The sequence below is a fragment of the Lontra canadensis genome, unplaced genomic scaffold (assembly GCF_010015895.1).
Source record: "Lontra canadensis isolate GAN:19392208 unplaced genomic scaffold, GSC_riverotter_1.0 scaffold8, whole genome shotgun sequence".
Taxonomy (NCBI): Eukaryota; Metazoa; Chordata; class Mammalia; order Carnivora; family Mustelidae; genus Lontra; species Lontra canadensis.
The window spans coordinates 27,629,591-27,648,578 of record NW_022631002.1 but is presented as its reverse complement, the minus strand read 5'-3'; the positions used below and the strand labels follow the sequence as shown (position 1 = coordinate 27,648,578).

The following is an 18,988-nucleotide window of genomic DNA, read 5'->3' as shown; positions in this document are numbered from 1 at the left end:
GAGAGCCACTGCTCCAAGCTGTGAGTTCTTGAAAGGCCGGAAGTTTCCTGTTATTTCTCACCATCTCCCCAGGACCAGCATGCTGGTGGCACTCAAGAGATTTGTGTTACTGTTTTTTGAAAACAGACGTGAGCGGGGAGAATTTGACAGATGATCTGTTGGCCCAGGGCAGGCCCATCCCCAGCACTGGCCACCGCTGTGCAGCACAGGCCCACACAATGCGGGGCAGTGGCTGGTGCAGCCCAAGGCCAGTCTCCATCAGTGGGAGCTTGGGGGGACTGGCCAGTGGCGCCACAGCCTCGGTCATCCTGTCTGACGCCACCGTCTCCCCCGGCCCCTCCCCTCTCCTCTGGGCAGGCGTGGTGTCCTGCACCTGCATGAGAGCAGTGGGATCCATGACATTGGCCTCCCCCAGTGGCAGCTGTCGCTCTGTCTGATGGTCGTCGTGGTCATCCTGTTTTTCAGCCTCTGGAAAGGTGTGAAGACATCAGGAAAGGTAATGTCTTTGTTTCTATTTAAGTTGGGACATTGGCCTGAAAAAGAACTTCTTTTTTTGTCTAACTGTCACTAGATAATTGGTAAAAAGCCAGGTTGGGAGTGGAGGTATAGAGCCTGGCTTTGCCTCATCCCCACCACCCACCGGGGTGGGGCACGGGGAGGGGAGGGGCGGGGCCGCCAGAGTCTGCATTCTGACCTGGGTGACACTTCCCCCTGCCCCTGGATTCGGTCCCTCAGGGGGGAGCATACGCATCTCATGACCCATATTAATTCTGAGCCCAGGAATGTCAGAACAACCCCATTTGGACCCTATGGGGTCCATGGGGGGCTTGATTGTCCTCAAGAGGCTGTAGTTGAGAAATGCTCTTTCAGTGCTGTGATTAGCTACTGCCGTGTAACAAAACAGCCCAAGACATAGTGATATTAAAGAACCATTTTGTTACCTCTTGTGATGCTGGGGTTGACTGAGATCCAATAGGCCTTCTGCTCCATGTGATGTGGCTTGGCTCCCTATCTGGGGGCTTGGCTGAGCTGGAATGTCCAAGATGGCACACACTAAGGGATGGTAGTTGGTGCTGGCTGGGAGCCCAGCTGCAGCCGTCAACCAGAGCATCTTGGGTCGTTTCCACAAAACCTGTCCAAATGGCTTGGACTTCTCCAGCATGGCAGCCAAGTTCCAAGAGCAGTTCCAAGCAGACAAGCCCCAGTGTGCAAGTAGCTCTTCCCATCTCTGCTTGTGTCATGCTTGCTGTTGGCCCAACGGCCAAGATAAATCTTGTAAAGCCCAGAGTCCATGTGGGTGGGGACTAACCCAGGTGCAGATTCACTGGGGGTCACGAGGCAACAGTCTACCATAATCAGGCAGGTGTGACTTTGTGAGAAGCCCCACTGGACAAACGATGGGGCAAGTGGCCTGTGTCAGGGTGATCCCTGGTATTCCTAGAGTCCTTGGCCATGCCGTTGAGAACAAAGATAGTGGCAGGAGACCAGCAGCCAGTGGGGCTGACATATGTCAAGAAAGACTTGACATGGAACTTCCTCTCGGCATGATGAAGACACAGTGTCTGCCCCAAGGAAGAACCCCCCAAAAATTGCAGACCAGGGCTGCGAGCAATTCTGAGATAGGGCAAAACCAGGTGAGGACTGCTACCGTCCCAGCACCTTGCACGTAGTAGGTCTTCAGTAAGTATTTAGTGAAGGATTCATGATAAAAGGAGGGAAGGTACAAAGAAAGGAAAGAGGTGCATGGATCATAAGTTGGGGAGCCTCCCTGAGTGTTCTTTTGAATTCAGTGCAACACATTTAGTGTCTTGTACACCTACTATGTGCACGGCTTGATGCTAGTACTAGTGGCATAGGAATAGACGAGACAGGGTCCTTCCATCGCTTATCCTCTTCTGGTCATTACAGACAGGCATGGGTCACCCAGTGGGACTAGTTTCTTGAGTCTTCATCTAGAGACACGTGTGTCTCCCTCAACATAAACAGTGATGGTCACAAGCTGTACACACACTAGTCTATGTCTTGCTTTTTTTTTTTTTTAATTTTTTGACCTTCCCTTAGAGGTCATTTCGTATCAGGTACTCGGGTTGCGTTTTAATTGAAGCACAAACTGGATGTTTCAACAGTCCTTAAATCAAGTTAGCCGATTGCCACCATTTTTTGACAAGGAGACGGATTGGACGCACCTAGTCAAGGCAGAGCTGGCTTGTGGAGTTTGGACTTTAGCTCTAGCAATCCGCGTGTTTGCATGTGTTTTGCGTCAGTGTGCAAGGAGTTTATTCCCATGAATTGCCGTGGTGAAAAAAGTGAGAGATCCTGCATCAGCATTCGCTCTTGGAGCTAAGGACCATGGAGAAGGTGGCATTTGGCCCAGGTCTCTAGGGACAGGAGCGTATAGGGACAAGGCAGAGGGAGGGGATTTTTGGTGGGAGGAACTGCCTAAGTAACGCCACAGAGGAGCCGAAGCCCCGGGCCAGCCTAGTCCAGCCCCTCTGGGCCTTTCCTGGGTATCAGGAGCAGGTGGCAGAATTGCAGAAGGGCTTCTGGCCTGGGCATGAGGCCCCCACAGCCCCTGACACTCTGTTTCAAGATGAAATGCCCTGTAGCCATCGCCAGAGTTGGCACAGCCAGTCCCACCTACCATAGCCCTTCCTCCGGAGCAGAGCTGGAGTTCTCTGCTGGGAGACGATGATAAGAAGGCGCAGGGCTGAGCATGCTCAGCTCCTCTGAGCAAATGCACCTTCAGGGAGTCATGCCCTCCTCTTCGGAGTGTAAGGAGGGGCAGGTGGCGGGAGGGTTGCCCTGGGAAGCCCCCCCAGGTGGAAACGCGTCAAACTGCAGCCACAGCCTACATTTCCCGTAAACCCCCCCCAAAGGAAACCACATTCCACATTTTGCGTAATCTCCCAGCGTTCCGGCAGCTGAACAGGGAAGGGCCCCTGGCATCCCCTGGGGAGGGAGCTTTCCAGAAGGTGGGGCCTCACTCAGGACACTCCGCTGCCCTGTCTTGAATTGTTTTTATAAACTGGCTTGCAAGAAACTCTAGAGCGTTGCTTCTTTCTGCCCAGGCTGTATCTGGAACTGGACGGAGTTTTTCTTAGCTGGCTTCCACAGCCTCCTCGGAGCAGCCCGAAATGAATTGCAAATGTTCACACTTCCCATCTTGGAAAGTGGAGGCTCAGTGCCTGGGAGTAGATGTGACTCCACCACGGCAGCTGGGAGGGTGGGGGGCGGGGCACAGTCTGAATCAGGGAAAGGGGTGACCCCACACCGCACACTCTGACCTCGGCCCACTGACCACCTCAGGGCTGAGGGCAGAGGTCTGAGTGGGGAGTTACCCCCAGGGAGTCCGTTGGAGTCAGCACGCACACTAAGGCTTGCAATCCTGGAGTCCTGTCTGCCTGCCCCATCTCTGGAGTCCTTGGCTGAACTTGGCTCTTGGATGATAAGCCCAGTCACCGAGCCCCTAAATGTCAGACTGGAAGGCACACAGAGGCCATCTATTCCACATGGCTTGTACACACCGGGAGGCCGAGGCCTGGAGGGGCACAGGGTGTCACCACAGTCTTGAGCACGGCCAGGACTTGGCCTTGGCTCCCAGATCTACAGTGGAATGAGTGATTAAGAACATGGCTTTGTGGCCAGACACCTAGGTTGGACTCCAGGCACCACTCTTTCCTGCTGAATGACCTTGGAATTAAGGCTGCTCCCTACTGAGGGCTGTTAATAATTGTGGCCACTGGCAGGATGGAGGAGAGGTCCTTGGTGCAGGGCTGGCAGGTGGAAATTGCTCAATACAGGATCCTCATCCTGCCTTTGACTCCTCCTGTGGTCCCCACTTCCAGGGCTCCGTCCCCGCCTCAGAAGTTTGCAGACTCCGCTGCCCGCTCTGTGTAACTGGGGGAGGAGTGGGCCTGGGCTCCTACCTGCTCTGTTTACATATTGGACTAAATTTTCAGAAATCTTGAGCTCCCCTCTGCCTGCAGATAAATCAAGACAACAGAACTGGCTGGGAGCTGGGCCACCGTGTTCTGCCCGTGGCACAGCCAGGCTCTGGGCTGTTTGGGGGATGGGAAAAGGCAGAACATCCCTCAGATTTTGGCAAAGAGGGGTGGGGTTGGGGAGAAAGCTGGACCAATTAAAAAAAAAAACAAACCCAAGTTTTAGAATTTTTAAATAGAAAGGTCATTTTGTTCCTTGTGAGTTTCAAGTCATAATTCTACCCAAGTCTTCTCCCTGATGGTCCATGTGAGCTGGCTGCCTGTCTTTAATGACTCAATCAGACCCAGTTATGGTGAAGCGTATCATCCGCTTATGAGCAGTGAAGAGGTTAAAATATTTATAGCTTGGTGTTTTTTTTTTTTAATGTAACATCCGTACATACCCCTCACCCCACAAATCTTATATGTCTTCATTATTTATGCAAATGTCCCTAAAACCCAGTTTGGAGGATCACACATTCTGAATCATTAGAGGTTAAATCAATGCAGTTTTGAAGGGATAAAGCACGGACGTTTTTCATGCCTGTGTCAGAGGAGACCTTAGTGGTGACCCCAAGCAGTGCTTCTCAACCTTTAAAACACATGAAAATCACAGGGAGGGCTTGTCAAAACTCAAGATTGCTGCGTCTCACCGTGATAGTCGGATTTCGTAGGGGTGGAGTGGGAGTTTGCCTTTCTGACAGGCTCCTAGGTGATGCTGATGTCTCTGGTCCATGGGCCTCCCCTAGATCTGGGCAATCCTTTGCCTAATGAATGGATCTCTGGCAAGATTTGCACACCTTCAGTGACAGGGACCTCACCATCTCCCCATCTCCTTGGGGAGCTCATTCTGTCTTCAGGGAGCTCTGTTCATTAGAAAGTTCTAATGAAGATCTTCTTTGTTGTGATTATCAGCCATTGGTTTGAGTTTGACACCCTGGAACCAAGCACATCTTAGCCCTTTATCCATAGAAACAGGAAGTGGGTGAGAAGTTGGATTTGAGGTGATGGAAAGCACTGGCCTCCCTTAGGAACTGAGGACACGTGACTAAACAATGGGCTGCTCGTCCGTCCCTCCTTTTATGTCCTGCTCAGAGACTGGCCAAGTCTGGCTTCTTGTGGCCAGAGATGCAATGAAATTTAAAATTTTGAGAGCAGAAAAGCCTGGGGTGGAGATGACAAGAGCCCAAGTGTCCCTTCTTTTTGTCCAGTGTGCATAATGGGCACACGTTCGTAGGAGCTAGTGACTGGCCAAGGATCCAGGGGCCTTCTTTTTTGCACAAGATTTTAGGCAGCTGAACTCACTTCTGCCAACAATTCTGAGAACTTTCCATAAGACCCAGATGGTTTTACTTTCAGTACATGTGCGTAGACAAGACAAGCTCCCCTTTCTTGATGCTTTGTCCTGATGTTTCTTGTGTCCTGATATGTTTCCACTTAAATCCACGTTCGAGCCTCAGACATGGCTAATGAGTGCCTTGGGAGATTCCTTGGAGTCAGACCTGAGGATGCTTTTTGATGGGTGGAGTATGGTCTCACCTGGCCTGTGGGGCTGGCCATGGAGCCTGCAGCTGGTGCCAGGAGTTGCAGGGGAACACAGCAGTTAGGACCCAGTGCAAAGGTACATGAGGGCTCCTCCCATGCCTGTCATCGAGGAATTAGACCTATTGGTCCCAGTTTAGGAGAATAAATCCAGGATTAATGTGAGGCCAATCAACCAGATGCAATGGCTTTGCTTTTCAAGGCATGCTTTCCTCCTTACTTGTTTTTGACAGTTTGTCCTCCCGTTCCTGCACTTCTGAAAGAAAACAGACCCACAAGGCCTCTACCCCCTCCCGCATAGAGCAGGGGAACGAAGGAGGAACAACTGGATAACATGAAACAGAGGAACCTGATTCCTCTTCTGGTTCCCTCAGAAGACCTGAGCAACCACTGACACATTTAATTATTCCCTGACTCATTTGCTCATTCATTCACTTGCTCATTCTTTCATTTGTTCTTGGACTAACATGGTCATCCACTAATCCTCAGAATATCACTGACTCACTTATGTGTCTACCCATCCGTATACTCAACAATTTACTTACCCAACCATCCATCTACCATTTAACTATCTACCCAACTGTATATCTAGCCATCCAATCATCCATCCATCCAATCATTTATCTATACAACTCTTCAATCATCCATCCATCCATCCATCCATCTACCCAATCATTTATCTGTGTAACTGTCCAAACATTCATCCATCCATCTACCCATCCAACCATCCTTCCAATCATTCATCTATACAACTGTCCAGTTGTCTATCCATCCATCCATCCATCCATCCCTCCATCCATCTATCCAGTCATTCATCTGTGTAACTGTCCAATCATCCATCCATCCATCTACCCATCCAACCATTCATCCAATCATTCATCTATACAACTGTCCAGTCATCCATCCATCCATCCAACCATCCAGTCATTCATCTATGCAGCTGTCCAATCATCTAGCCCTCTATCTAACCAATGTTTTATAAACACTCATGTATGTCATGTGCATGATACAAGTTTGAAAAATATTGGGTTATTGCTTCCAAGGAGCCCCTGGTTTAATGGGAAAGACAGACAATGAGGATAATCCCAGTCCTTCCATGTAAATATGGAAAACAGAACTTTGTTTTTCACATTTCATTTTTTGTATTGAGCCCATATCTTTCTGGCCCAGGAAAGAATTTTACCCTTGGTCATGTTTCAGGGCTTCCATATTCTCCCCAGGGATGTGTGAAGATTCTAGAGGCTTCCTAGTGCCAGGGCTTTGAGAAGAGGGACCCCCTGGTCCTTAAGTCCTGTGTCCTCTTCTGTTTTAGCTGAGTCTTCTTCAGTCTGGCTAACCCAACCCTGAGCAAATTTTTTGCTGGAGGCACAGCCTCCTTTCCACAAGGCTCTCCAGGGCTGCAGCTGCCTAGAGCATTGATGTTTGACCTTGACCTTGACCAGTTGCATCACCAGGGAAGGGGGAAGCTTTCAAAACCTACCAAAGTACAGGCCTCACTACGGACCCATTAAATTAGAAACCCAGAGACTAAGAGCTGAACTTTGACATTTTAAACTATAAATTTGCCCAGAATACTCTAATGTGTAGTCAGGAGTGAGCAGGGACAGCGACGAAGCCCATACAACCTTCCTCTCTCCCTCCTTTTGGTCTCTGTTCTTCCACCTTCGGCAAGGGGGTAAGAAAAATGTCGCTTTTAAGTCTGGGGCTAATCTCTTTCTGTATGGGTTTCTGGAAGAGACAGTCTGTCTTTGTCCTAAATCCAACCTAAGATAAAGAACAGTCAGAGACTCTGCTTCCTGACCCACCACAGCCCTTCTTGGACAACGAATCCCTTCTTGGGCAATGAGTTGGGAGGATATGTATGAATGAAGGTACAGGAGGTGGAGAGAGGAGTGGGGGGAGGAAGTGCGGGTGGAGAAATAAAGGTGGGCATGCTTCGATCTGCCTGGGACAACCTGAGGGTGTCAGTAGGGGCAGCTCAGAGAAGAGGAGGGGTTGGGAGCCGTGAGAACCTCGTCCCTGTCCTGGCTGCCCTTCACTTCTGGAGCAGGGCCACCTGCGTGTGCGGACTCCCACCTGTTCTGGGCTGCCCAAGGGAGTGGCCTGGCCAAGAGATGGAGCCTTCGGCATGCACACGGGGTGAAGGAAAGTTTGGGGAGGGCACGCCTGGTTCCCTGGGCAAGGACCTGAACCCACGGCCCCGCCCTCTGTCCACTGCCAGGTGGTGTGGATCACAGCCACACTGCCCTACCTCGTGCTCTTCGTGCTCCTGGTCCACGGCATCACGCTGCCTGGCGCCTCCAACGGCATCAACGCCTACCTGCACATCGACTTCTACCGCCTGAAAGAGGCCACGGTCAGTGCCTGGGACCATCCATCTTCAGGCTGGGGTTGGGGAGGGTTCTTGGGGCAAGCGATAGCAGGAAATCTGATCCGAGATCGGCCACAAATCTGTGACAGAGCCTGGAACGGAGGACAGAGCGTTCCCTCTCCAGGCTACAACTTCACAGTCTGACCGATGCTGTTTGATTTGCACCTGATGGTGTCCCAGCTCAGATGACCCAGGACTCTATGGCCCCGTGTGGTGTCCTTTGCAGACCCCTCTTTCCAAGGGGAGCAGCACTCTGTCCTGGGTCCTGATGCCTGCCATGGCCTCTCAGTTCCCCCCACCCCAGCCACCCCAACCCTAATTCCATGATCTGGTCCGCTATGGCCTCCTAGCTGCCCCCACTCCAGGCACCCCAGCCCTAATTCCACATCTGGTCCCCAGCTCTGACCTCTGCTGCCATCCCATGATGCGGGCAAAAGCAGCAGCACCCACCACAGGGCGATCTGGACCCTGCTGACTGCCCCCGTGCTGCCCCAGCCTCCTCCAGCCCACTGTCCTGTGAGAGACACAGACGAAGTGCAGGTGGGGTGAATGTGGAGCGGAGCCCAAGGCAGTGGGATGAGGTTGGGATCAGAGACAGCTGTGGAGGTACCCGGTGCCTTGAGCATCTTCCAGCCGTGGCCGAGGTCATCCTCCCTGAAGCCCGCATCCCTGACGACAGCTCAGCATTTCCCCTCGCTCTTCCCAAAGGCTTCTTCACACTCTCTGAACCCACAGCAATCCTGGCAGCGGGAACAATATGGGCTTAGGAGGGAGGGTCCCCGTACGCATCTCCCATAGCTACGATGTCCCAACACACTGCAGTGTTTTCATCCAATAACTGAGGGGAAAACCTGTTTCCTTAGGAACTGTCAGAAAGATAACAGAGCTCAAGACTCACACAGTCTTGTAAATCGTGAAACAGGTCGGAGTTCTATTTGTTCCCCACCTGTTCAAACACCCTGTCTTTCGGATGAGTAGAAATTGAGCCCACGTGATGCCTCAGGGAGCAGACCCGTCCTCCCCCATTGGATTGCTTCTCTTTTTCCACCTTCTGCTCGCAGAGTAGGGAAGCCTAGGATAACATGAGCCAGGTGATGCAAAACTCGAAAATTCAACTCGGTCCAAGTGGGCGGGGTATAACTGTGCCCCCTTCGCAGATGTGCACACACGTGAAATTGACCAGGGCTAGGAATGGTGTGGGGGCAGTGCTCAGAGCTTTGGGCCTCAGACGTGTGCCTTCATCACCCAGAAGATGGAATAAGCAACCCCCGTGCCCTCCCTCCTCCTCTGGGGAGTCAGCACTGTGGGCTGGTGGAAGCTGCTGGGAATCCTCATCCCTTTTCTGAAGCTGCAGTCTGTGTAACTCCGGAGATGGTCCTACCCTTTGCCCTCACTCCATCCACATCCTAGCATAGCACCGTGAGTTTTGTAATTTTCATTGAAAATCTGGACATCAGACTGAGCCTGCAAGTTTGTCCAGGCTGAGCTCATTCCTGGTCACCAAAGCCAGGGGCTTCTAGAGGGCCCCCGGTCTCTCTCCGCCGAAGCTTTGAGCAGGCTTCTGGGGAGGGATTGTGTGGCTGCCCATCGCCAGTTCAGACCTCACTTCCTCAGATCTCAGACATCCCCGGGACTTCCCTTCCTTCCTGGAGCAGCCTTCCTGACCTCTAGGAACCAGAGGGTGATGGCCCTTGTGTGCCTGTTTCAGGTCTGGATTGATGCAGCAACCCAGATATTTTTTTCCTTGGGGGCTGGATTTGGAGTCCTGATTGCCTTTGCCAGTTACAACAAATTTGACAACAACTGCTACAGGTAAGATCCTTGTCAGGGCTCTGGAAAGCTCTGGATCCTGGGGCCTGACCCCTGGGGAGTGGGAGAGTGGGTTCTCATCTGGAGCAAGTCAACCCCTCTTGGCTTTCTTCTTCTGTGAAATGAGGCAGAGCGGACCTTCTGTGAACTCCAGAGGGGGTGTTCTGTGAACTCTGACATGACCTCTAGGGGGGCGGAGTGGTCCTAACCAATGTATCTCAGTGCAGGACAGCCCTTAAACATGCGAGGTCCTGACCTGGAAAGGTCGAGGCCACTGGAGGTGGCTGGGAGGTCATGGGGACGGGCTACCAGTGCAGAGGAGGGCTGTGTGGCTTTCGGGAGCAGACAGCACTGTCTGTCTGTCTGATGTCCAACAGGCAAAGGCTGGTCGCACGAGAGGTGAGGGCCTGGCAGGGTCAGAGGGGAGACCACAGGGTGAGCCAAGGGGTCTGCACAGGGCAGCAGAGCCAGAAGATCACGTTGTAGCTCGGGTCTCACTCAGCACGTGACACTACCCCCCTGTGGGCCCTGCGCTGTGCAGCCGTCAGACGGGGTCACACCTGCGGCCCACTCCCTCCAAAGCTGCAGGCAGAATCACGCCGCCTCTAGAACGAGACAGAGGGGGAGGGACACATGCCAGGGGGCCAGGCTGGAGAAGCGGGGTGATCAGCCAGCGGCAGGGGCTCAGCAGAAGCAGGGAGGGGAGTTTGGGGAGAGCCTCGGAGGATCTCTGGGAGTGGGATGGGTGGACCCGGGGCAGCCAGCACGCGTGGCAGGGAGAAGTCTGAGAGGAGCCAGGGAGGTGGGCCTTCGGTGGGCCGGCACGCTAACCGATCTGGAATGTCCCAACACTGCGTGTTGGGGAGTCATGGAAAGGAAGCCAGGAAGGAAGGTTGGGTCATCTCAACAAAGCTCCTGAAGGCCAGGTTGAGATGCCGAGAAGTGCTAGGGAGCTACGGGCAGTTTGCTGAAGAAGGAGGCCAGTCGGGTGATTCCCCAACAAGAGCTGGACGCCAGCCCCTGATCTACAAGTGGTCCCGACCAAGTGGGGCGCTGGGGTCCCTGTGGCAGAAGGAGGGGCTGGTGTTGGAGGTGGCTGTCCCATAGACGGTGCAAGGGCTCGGGGAGCAGGGCGAGGGAGTCTGGCCACTTGACCCCACGGTGCTCCTCTCCCCCAGGGACGCCCTGCTCACCAGCACCATCAACTGTGTCACCAGCTTTGTCTCTGGGTTCGCCATCTTCTCCATCCTCGGTTACATGGCCCACGAACACAAGGTCAACATTGAGGACGTGGCCACTGAAGGTGGGTGGGCAGACACGGGAGGGGCTGAGAAAGCCATTGTGCCCTTGGCCAGCGGCTTTCCTGTGGGTGGCTGAGAGAACAAAAGGGCTAGGCCTGGAACCTTCCACATGATCCATGTCATGGGCTTTCTCTGTGGCCGTGAGTGGGAGTTCCTGGCCCTTCTGGCTTCTGCCTGTACCGCAGAAACTTCCCATGGGTCAGCCTAGGTGGGACCGATTGTGAACCCCTATGCTGAGCCGTTGACATCCCCTCATTAGTCCTCATGGGACTGCGAGACAAAGGGTAACTGACCCACTTTACAGGTGAGAAAGCAGAGACTCAGGCCATGGGAGTGGTCCAGGGTCACCTAGCTCGTGAGCTGTGGTGCCAGCATTCAAAGCCTGAGCGGCCTAACCTTGACCCTGCCCTCCCCTACTGCTGCTCCTGTTCTGGCCAGGAGCTGGGGCCTGGGAGGGAACTCGCATGGGCACTGAGGACCACGGACTTTTGAGAGTAAGAGGTTCTCTGAGGGTGTGTGAGGTGTGGGATCTGCAGCCTGTGGCCTACTGCTGTCCGGGCTGGAGGTCTGCCCTCTTAGAGCATAACGGACGGCGAGCTGGGGCCAGCATCACCTGTCATCACAGAACCTGGGATTGCTCGGCCCCAGGTACCAGCCAAATATTGCAGCGGGGTCGGCTGGGCGAATGGGGCCTCAGCCACTCTTCCGCCATCCGCCTCTCAGACAGCTGGCCCAGCCCTTGAGGACGTCCTCCTGCTTCTTACAGGAGCTGGCCTGGTTTTCATCTTGTACCCAGAAGCCATTTCCACCCTGTCAGGATCCACATTCTGGGCGGTCGTGTTCTTCATCATGCTCCTGGCTCTGGGAATTGACAGCTCAGTGAGTGACCCTGCTTGGGAGACCGCGCTGCACACATGGGGGGAGGGGGCGGGGGATACCCTGGGCCTGACCTTCCCCACCCCCCAACGACTCAGCCTGAAGTGCCCACCTGATTGCTAGTCATTTCCAGGAAGTCGTAATTAAAGGCGGACCAGGAAGTGAGCTCCTCTAGGCCCAGGCTAAGGACCAATAGAAACCCCAGGGGCATCACAGAAATCCACAAACACTCAGGGTCCCGTTGGTTTCTTAGAACCTTTTATTTTACGTAGGCCACATTAGATTTACCGACCTTTAGGTCTGCTCCCACCTCTGGCCCGTCACTTCCGTAAGTTTGCCAGAGTCTCAGGGTAGGGCTGGCGAAGGAGGGTCCCCTCGCTTCCTCTTCCTTTCAGTCAGTAGGTCTGCCGGGAGCACTGTGTTAAGAAGGATTCTGAGGCCACTTTTGGGCTCACAGGAAGGAATCCCAGTCGTGGTTAACACGGTCTGCCAGGGGCCCAGGGGGTGTAGAGGAAGAGAGGGAGGGCATGTGTGCTTCTCACCTGCCATCCCAGGCTTGGGGTGTCCCTTAAGTAAGCACATGATTAGTACTCACGGGAGAGCCTTTCAGACTCTGGGAGGGGGCATGCAAGGTGACCCCTTGCTTGACAGTTGGAAAGGCAGCCAGAAATCCTTGTCACAAACCACTGCCTCAAGTTCCAGCCTCTGGCAGCTCTGCTCTGAGAGTTGCTTCCAGAAAGACTCTTACTTCTACACAAATAGGCGACATGCGCGAGCAGTTTGGCGTTTCATCGCTGCACCCTCCTGGGCTCATGGGCCCCGCTCAGGCGAGTGTGTGGGACAGCAGACGGAGACGTGCTGACCAGAGGGAGACGGGAGTTTTCTCTTCAGCTTCTCCCCCATAGTTCCGAGTTCTGAGCCGGGTTGAGAGCAGGGCAGAGCCGGGTGGGCGGGCCGCCCCTCCTACCTGCTTCTCACTCCGCCTGGCTCTGTGCAGATGGGAGGCATGGAGGCCGTCATCACGGGCCTGGCGGACGACTTCCAGGTCCTGAAGAGACACCGGAAACTCTTCACGTTTGGGGTCACCTTTGGAACCTTTCTTCTGGCCCTGTTTTGCATCACCAAGGTGAGGAGGGGCTGGGCTCTGGGTCACCTGGGGCTCTGGAGGCTGCATTTCAATCCAGTCCAGTCAGGAATTCCCAGCGGTGGAGGTGGGGTGGGGTGGGGATGGAGCGGGTGCCGGGGTGAGCTCAGGGGAACCACAGTGGGACAGGCATCAGCTCTGCAGCCTGATCTCCCCAGGGTGACACCCCAGTGTCCTCAGTCTCCCACCTCCGAGCCTGAGGATTCCAGGCGACTTTTTCAAACTGCTCATTTGTTTGAGGGGAAGCCAAAGTCCCTTTGGAAGCCAGCTCACTTGTTACTGGCTCGAACACCCACCCTCGGCCCTCTGGGAGAGCACAAATATGCGACATTAAGACAGTAAGCCCAGGACACTGACACCTGCCTTCGCAAACAGGGTTCTGAGCCAGTGCGACAGGAAACGGGGGGGTGGGGGCTGGGATGGATGTGATAGTCAGTGGCCGTTTCTGGGCAGGATGGCCTCAGACTTTCTCCCTCCACGCCCAGGGCGGGATGTATGTGCTGACCCTGCTGGACACCTTCGCAGCGGGGACATCCATTCTGTTTGCTGTGCTCATGGAAGCAATCGGCGTCTCCTGGTTCTATGGTATGTCGGGGGGCCCAGAGCACATGGGAAAGTCTCAGGCACCACCCGGACATGCAAGGGGCTCTCCATTTCCAGGACAGCTGCTGCTGATTCTAGAGCAGAGCAGACGGCTTCTTAGGCACAGCCCCCTCCACCCCCGCCCTGCCAGTTCATTTTTGCCTTTGCACAGGAAGCGGCAAGGACGCCCCAGGGCCGCCCAGCGCCAGCTTTTACCGGGGAATGCAGATTCCCCCAAGCCATAAAATTCCTTCCAGAGTAAGGTGGCCACATTTAGCAAACAGAATACAAGACACCCAGTTACACTTGAACCTCAGATAAATGATGAGTAACTGTTTTAGTAAAAGTACATCCCAAATGCGGGATGCAGCTGTAGTTCAACTAAAATCACTTCCGTTGTGTCTCTGAAACCCAGATGGAACCGGGCAGCTCGTGTTCTCTCTGACAGCCTTATTCTGGAGCTGAACGGGGAGAAGGTGTCACAAATTGTCACATGCGTTCCAACTGTTCCTTTCTTTCCCCACGAGTCACATCAAAGAGTTGATCAGTGTGAGGCTGGGCTCTTCCGCACAGTGACGTCACTGTTCTAGGAGCCCGGCTGCCTGGCTGTGTCACTCGGGGCTGGTCCCCTCCACTCCTGGAGCATGGCTTTCCCTCTGCAAAAATAATTCGGAGTGGCACATAAGGCAATACTATATATATATTTTTTTTTTAAATTTTTCATTGACAAGTAGTTGACATGCAGTGTTTTAGCTTCAGGTGTATAACATAGCGTTGGGACACTTTGTACCTTCCTTGGTGCTCACCACCTCGGTGTCATCACCACTGGTCCCTGAACACTGTTCCTACAGTATTGTTCCCTATCCTCCCTGGACTACAAGACCTGTTTACTTACAAGCTGGAAGCGTGTACCTCTTACCCTCCTTTCTCAGTCTCCCGCACCCCCCCACCCCCACCCGGGCCGGCTCTGGCCACTGCCTGTGTGTTCTGTGTCTCGAAGTGTCTGGTTTTTCGCTTGTCTCTTTTTTGCTTTGTTCCTTTGGTTTGTTTTTTGAGATCCGGCTGATGAGCAAAGTGATATTGGTATCTCTGAGACTGCCTGACTTCACTGAGCACAGTGCCCTCTGGGGCCACCCGTGTTGTCACACACGGCACCTACTGGGCGTGTCTTCGGTACCAACTAAGTGCCCGCGCCCAGATCTCCCAAGTGCCACAGTGCCCGCGTCTTGCCTCACTGCCTGGCACCCCCCACCACCCCTCCCGGGGTCTGACTCTCAGGGGTGGACTGCGAGGGGCGGCCAGGGGCTCTTCAGTGGGGGGTAGTGTGACCGGCCTGCCTTGTGTGTGCCCAGGTGTGGACAGGTTCAGCAACGACATCCAACAGATGATGGGGTTCAAGCCGGGCCTCTACTGGAGACTGTGCTGGAAGTTTGTCAGCCCCGCCTTCCTCCTGGTGTGTACAGGGTGTCTGTCCGGGGCTTCCAGGGCCCAGGGGGCTGGGTCCGGGCAGGGGGGCCTGGGCTCAGGCAGACCGGATGCTGGGATGCCCAGCTCTGTTCAGAGCACGGGAGGCTTCCATCCTGGCAGGTCTCCAGCTGGGGCTGGGTCCCCAGGGGAATGTGTGTCACCTTCCCATGCCTCTTCTGTGTCTTTTGCTCCGTCTCCTTTCTTGTCATCGTTTGCTTCTTGAATACTTCCTGCCTCTCAACCTCCTCTTCTCTTTTTTTCTCTCCTGCCTCTGCCTCCCTCCCACCTGCTCCCCTCCGTCCCTCCCTGGTGTCCCCGCAGTTTGTGGTGGTGGTGAGTGTCATCAACTTCAAGCCGCTCAACTACGACGACTACGTCTTCCCGCTCTGGGCCAACTGGGTCGGGTGGGGAATCGCTCTCTCCTCCATGGTGCTCGTGCCGGCCTACAGCGTGTACAAGTTCTTCAGCATACGGGGCTCCCTTCGGGAGGTGAGGTCGGGGTGCGGGTCGGGCCGGACCAGCGGGGTGGGGGGAGGCAGGGATGGCGGGGATATCTCCAGGCATCCCTGATGGGCCGAAAGAGGGCAGACACGAGGGCGCGGACACCAGAGCCACCGCGATGGCCCAGTCATGACCACGCTCCAGCCCGAGTTTTCACGCTCAGCAATACGGACCTTGGAAAGGTAAAAGTAGCGCTTAGCACGGTGCCGGGCCCCGAGGAGGCGGTCCGCGCGCGCCCCCTGCTGTCAGGTTCTGTGCGGCAGGCGTCTCCGCTCCAGCGGGTGTCCCTGAGGTTATTAACACGACCCTGGTGTCCCCTTCTGAGTTCTGTCCTGCCCCGGATGTCCCCATCTTCCAGTCTGCGCTCACCATGACCTAGCCACCTCAGCTTTTACCTGCCTCTTTCCCGAACCCGACACCCACCAGCCCAAATCAGAGATTTCCAGAATACATCTTCTTTTACCGGTGTGCATTGTATGTGCAGATACCGGAGAAGGGTTGAAGAAACAGGGCCTTTCCTCTCAGATAAGGTCTATCCTCACTGGTTATTCAAAAGCGCTTTCTTTTATGTATCATGGTGACAGCCTCTGCCTCATGTCCTTACTTTGCGAGATGAAGCTTCCATTCCTTCATCCCCTCATGGCCTCGCTTCCCTGTCGTGAGGCTGCCTGGCCCCGGCAGGCTGCTGGCACTAGATGGAACTCCCCAGAGCTCACATTCTAAGCCAGGGACAAACAGACAGATGAGGGTGGCAGGAAGTGAGCCATAAGAGGGCTTAGGGAACAGGGTCCCAGGCTGGGCTGTGTCCCCCCAACCCCCACCCCCAAGTCCTTGTGACGCATTTCCTGTCCTTGAAATCCCATGTCCCAGAGCCTCTGGGTCACTGGGAGGACCTGTGTTCGGTGAGCTCAACCTGGATCTGCTTGGAGCTTTTCATGTTTCACACTTAGGGAGCAGCGAGGGCTCCCCACCATGCAGTGACCCATCATGGACCCCAGTGAGCCCCCCCAAGTCCCCACCCTGTGTCTGCACCCCAGGGGGCCTCCCCAGTGTCTGACCACAGTAGTCAGCCCAGATAACTCAAAGTGAACAGACCCACTCCATAAACAAGGACAGGGGGTGTCTTGTATGGACCTCCCACGCCGTTTCTGTGGGACTTCGGGGCCAACCAGGAGGTGGCCTGTGACTGGGGATGGCTGCTGGGCTGCTTGGGCTGGTGTCTCTCGGTCTGGCTGAAACACACACACACACACACCCCACCCCACACCCCCCCACCTCCTGTGTCTGTCTTCTCACAGAGACTGGCCTATGGCATCACCCCGGAGAACGAGCACCACCTGGTGGCCCAGAGGGATGTCAGGCAGTTCCAAGTAGGTACAGGCTGGAATGTTCCGGGCGGGGGCCAGGCCCTAGCTGCTCCCCACATGCTGGCTGCACGCCCACATGCCACAAAGCCCCAGGCAGCTGTGGGCTGGGGTTCCAGGGCTATGGTGTCAGGAAGGGAGGAGAGGGTCCTCTCCTCTGCGTCTGCCAGCTTCTGCCTGGCCTTCTGCTCCTCAGTCCTGGGAAGCCAAATGTCCAGTCTTCCCTAAGCTCTAGTCTCTCTCTCTCTCTGAGGGGTCATCACAGCAGGCTGGGGATCTCATCTTGGAGGAAGAGCGGCAGGTGCATCAACACCACGTTCACCTAAGTCCTTTTCCCTGAAAATCCTTGGGGTTGGGGTATAGGAGAGGGTCCTGGTGGGTCCCCTGTTTTCAGACTTGCTGTGTGACTTTGGGAAGCTTCTTCACCTTTTCTGGGCCTAAGTGACAAGCAGGTAATCAGCCTGCCTGTTCTCCGGTGTCTTTGGAGGGAGGGGTGTGTTCTCGGCACCGCCCCCCCCCCCCCGTGCTTCCTGCTGCCCTTCTCGACTGGCCCTTGGTGCTCTCCATCCGCGCCCGCCCCCAGCTCGGCGTAAACACCTGCTGTCTTCCTCCGCAGCTGCAGCACTGGCTGGCCATCTGACCGCAGCCCCAGGGAGGAGACCTGCCGCACCCACGTCCAGGTCCAAGGCTTCGCTACCACCCCAGACACAGTCTTGAAAATCCTCTCCTGAAAGATATGTCTTTCCATCCCTCGTCCTCTTTTCCCAGTTACAAATGGTTTAGCGACCTGGTTTTTACTCACCTTCTGTCCATCTGGCCCCGGGGTGTGGGGGGAGGGGGGTGGGCTTTGAGTTTGGATTGGAAAGCAACGAGGGACAAGAGGAGGGGAGGGAACAGGAAGAATGACTTCTGTTGAACCTCTTTTGTTTGAGGAAGGTCTCACGCAGCTTGGGATCTGGCCCAAGCCGAGCTCCGTGGCTCGGGCAGAATTCCCCAAAACACTCGCTTGTAGTTTGGGTCTCAGAAGAAATCCTGTCGGCCAAATCAGAGAGGGGATGTTCCTTTTGGTCAGACGCCATAAAACCAAACCCAAACAAAAGGCCCGCCTGGGTCTGGGGCGGGGATCCTCTTGCCACCCGGTCAGCGCTGTGGTATCTGAACCTTGGTCGGGGAGCTTGGGTTGATTTGTCTCTGTCTTGGGTCTGCGGATAGACGCTTTGGGGGGATCGTGAGCAGAAACCATGACAGTTTTCACTCGGGCTCCATTGAGTCTGATGTGTGTGTGTTCTGGAACATTCTTCCTGGGGAATCCCACCCAGGCAGGCTCCTAGGGCTCTTCAAGTGGTGGGGGGGGGGGGTTGGCCCCGAAAACCCCCTCTGTCTCTCTTCATGGTCTGGACTTGGCACCTGAGGGCAAAGTGGGACCAAGTACAGAGCAACCTAGTCACTCCAGTCGAAGGGAAAATATTCTGAGTTGAAGGAGCCCTGGGCGGTTTTAGAGAATGTCCTGCTTGAGTTCTGTTACACGTTCGCGCGTGGCGCCCCCTGGTGGTGATGGTTAGTTCCAGCTCCTTCAGAGAACCGATTGGTAGTTTGGTTAAGTTGGTGGCATCTGTTTGGGGTTTCTGTTGATGGTTTGAGTCTCTTCTTATGCCCTCACTGGAATTCGAGATTCAGAAGTTCTTGTTGTGACTGTGGAAGCCCCTGTTGAAGAATCTTGGTTCAGAAGTCAATAAATACAGGAGCCACTCATCCTGGGAGTGTAGGAAGACACACATCCGGAAGGCGCTTTGCATAAAACTGGGTGTCCCCTGAGCCTGACAGTGGATCATGCAGTTTGTGGAAGATGGTTTCTGTGGGGGCCTGCTGGGCGCAGCGAGGTGGTTTTCTCTCTCAGGGTCCTGAGATTTCCCTGCTAAGTCAGTGTCCGTAGGTCATTTTTTAGAGGCAGGAGGGAAAATCAGAAGCCCTTTGATGTTTCCACGTGAAAAGTCTGGCTCAAAGTGTAGGACAGCCCAGGTGGCAGGTGTCTTGAACCACTGTGGAAGGCG

The 18,988-nt window shown here is 54.7% G+C and overlaps 1 protein-coding gene across 1 annotated transcript in view; it reads left to right on the top strand.

Annotated features, from left to right (window-relative positions):
• Window positions 1-17,755, top strand: part of SLC6A2 (solute carrier family 6 member 2) — a 43,245-nt gene extending 25,490 nt beyond the window's left edge. Inside the window, exons 4-14 of the mRNA XM_032854447.1 lie at window positions 358-496; window positions 7,744-7,878; window positions 9,602-9,705; window positions 10,881-11,005; window positions 11,770-11,882; window positions 12,877-13,005; window positions 13,509-13,608; window positions 14,958-15,058; window positions 15,394-15,561; window positions 16,872-16,943; window positions 17,554-17,755. Of these exons, the coding sequence (XP_032710338.1) occupies window positions 358-496; window positions 7,744-7,878; window positions 9,602-9,705; window positions 10,881-11,005; window positions 11,770-11,882; window positions 12,877-13,005; window positions 13,509-13,608; window positions 14,958-15,058; window positions 15,394-15,561; window positions 16,872-16,943; window positions 17,554-17,577 (1,210 nt within the window). The 3' untranslated portion in view covers window positions 17,578-17,755. The remainder of the gene's footprint in view (window positions 1-357; window positions 497-7,743; window positions 7,879-9,601; window positions 9,706-10,880; window positions 11,006-11,769; window positions 11,883-12,876; window positions 13,006-13,508; window positions 13,609-14,957; window positions 15,059-15,393; window positions 15,562-16,871; window positions 16,944-17,553) is intronic.
• The last annotated feature ends 1,233 nt before the right edge of the window (window positions 17,756-18,988 follow it).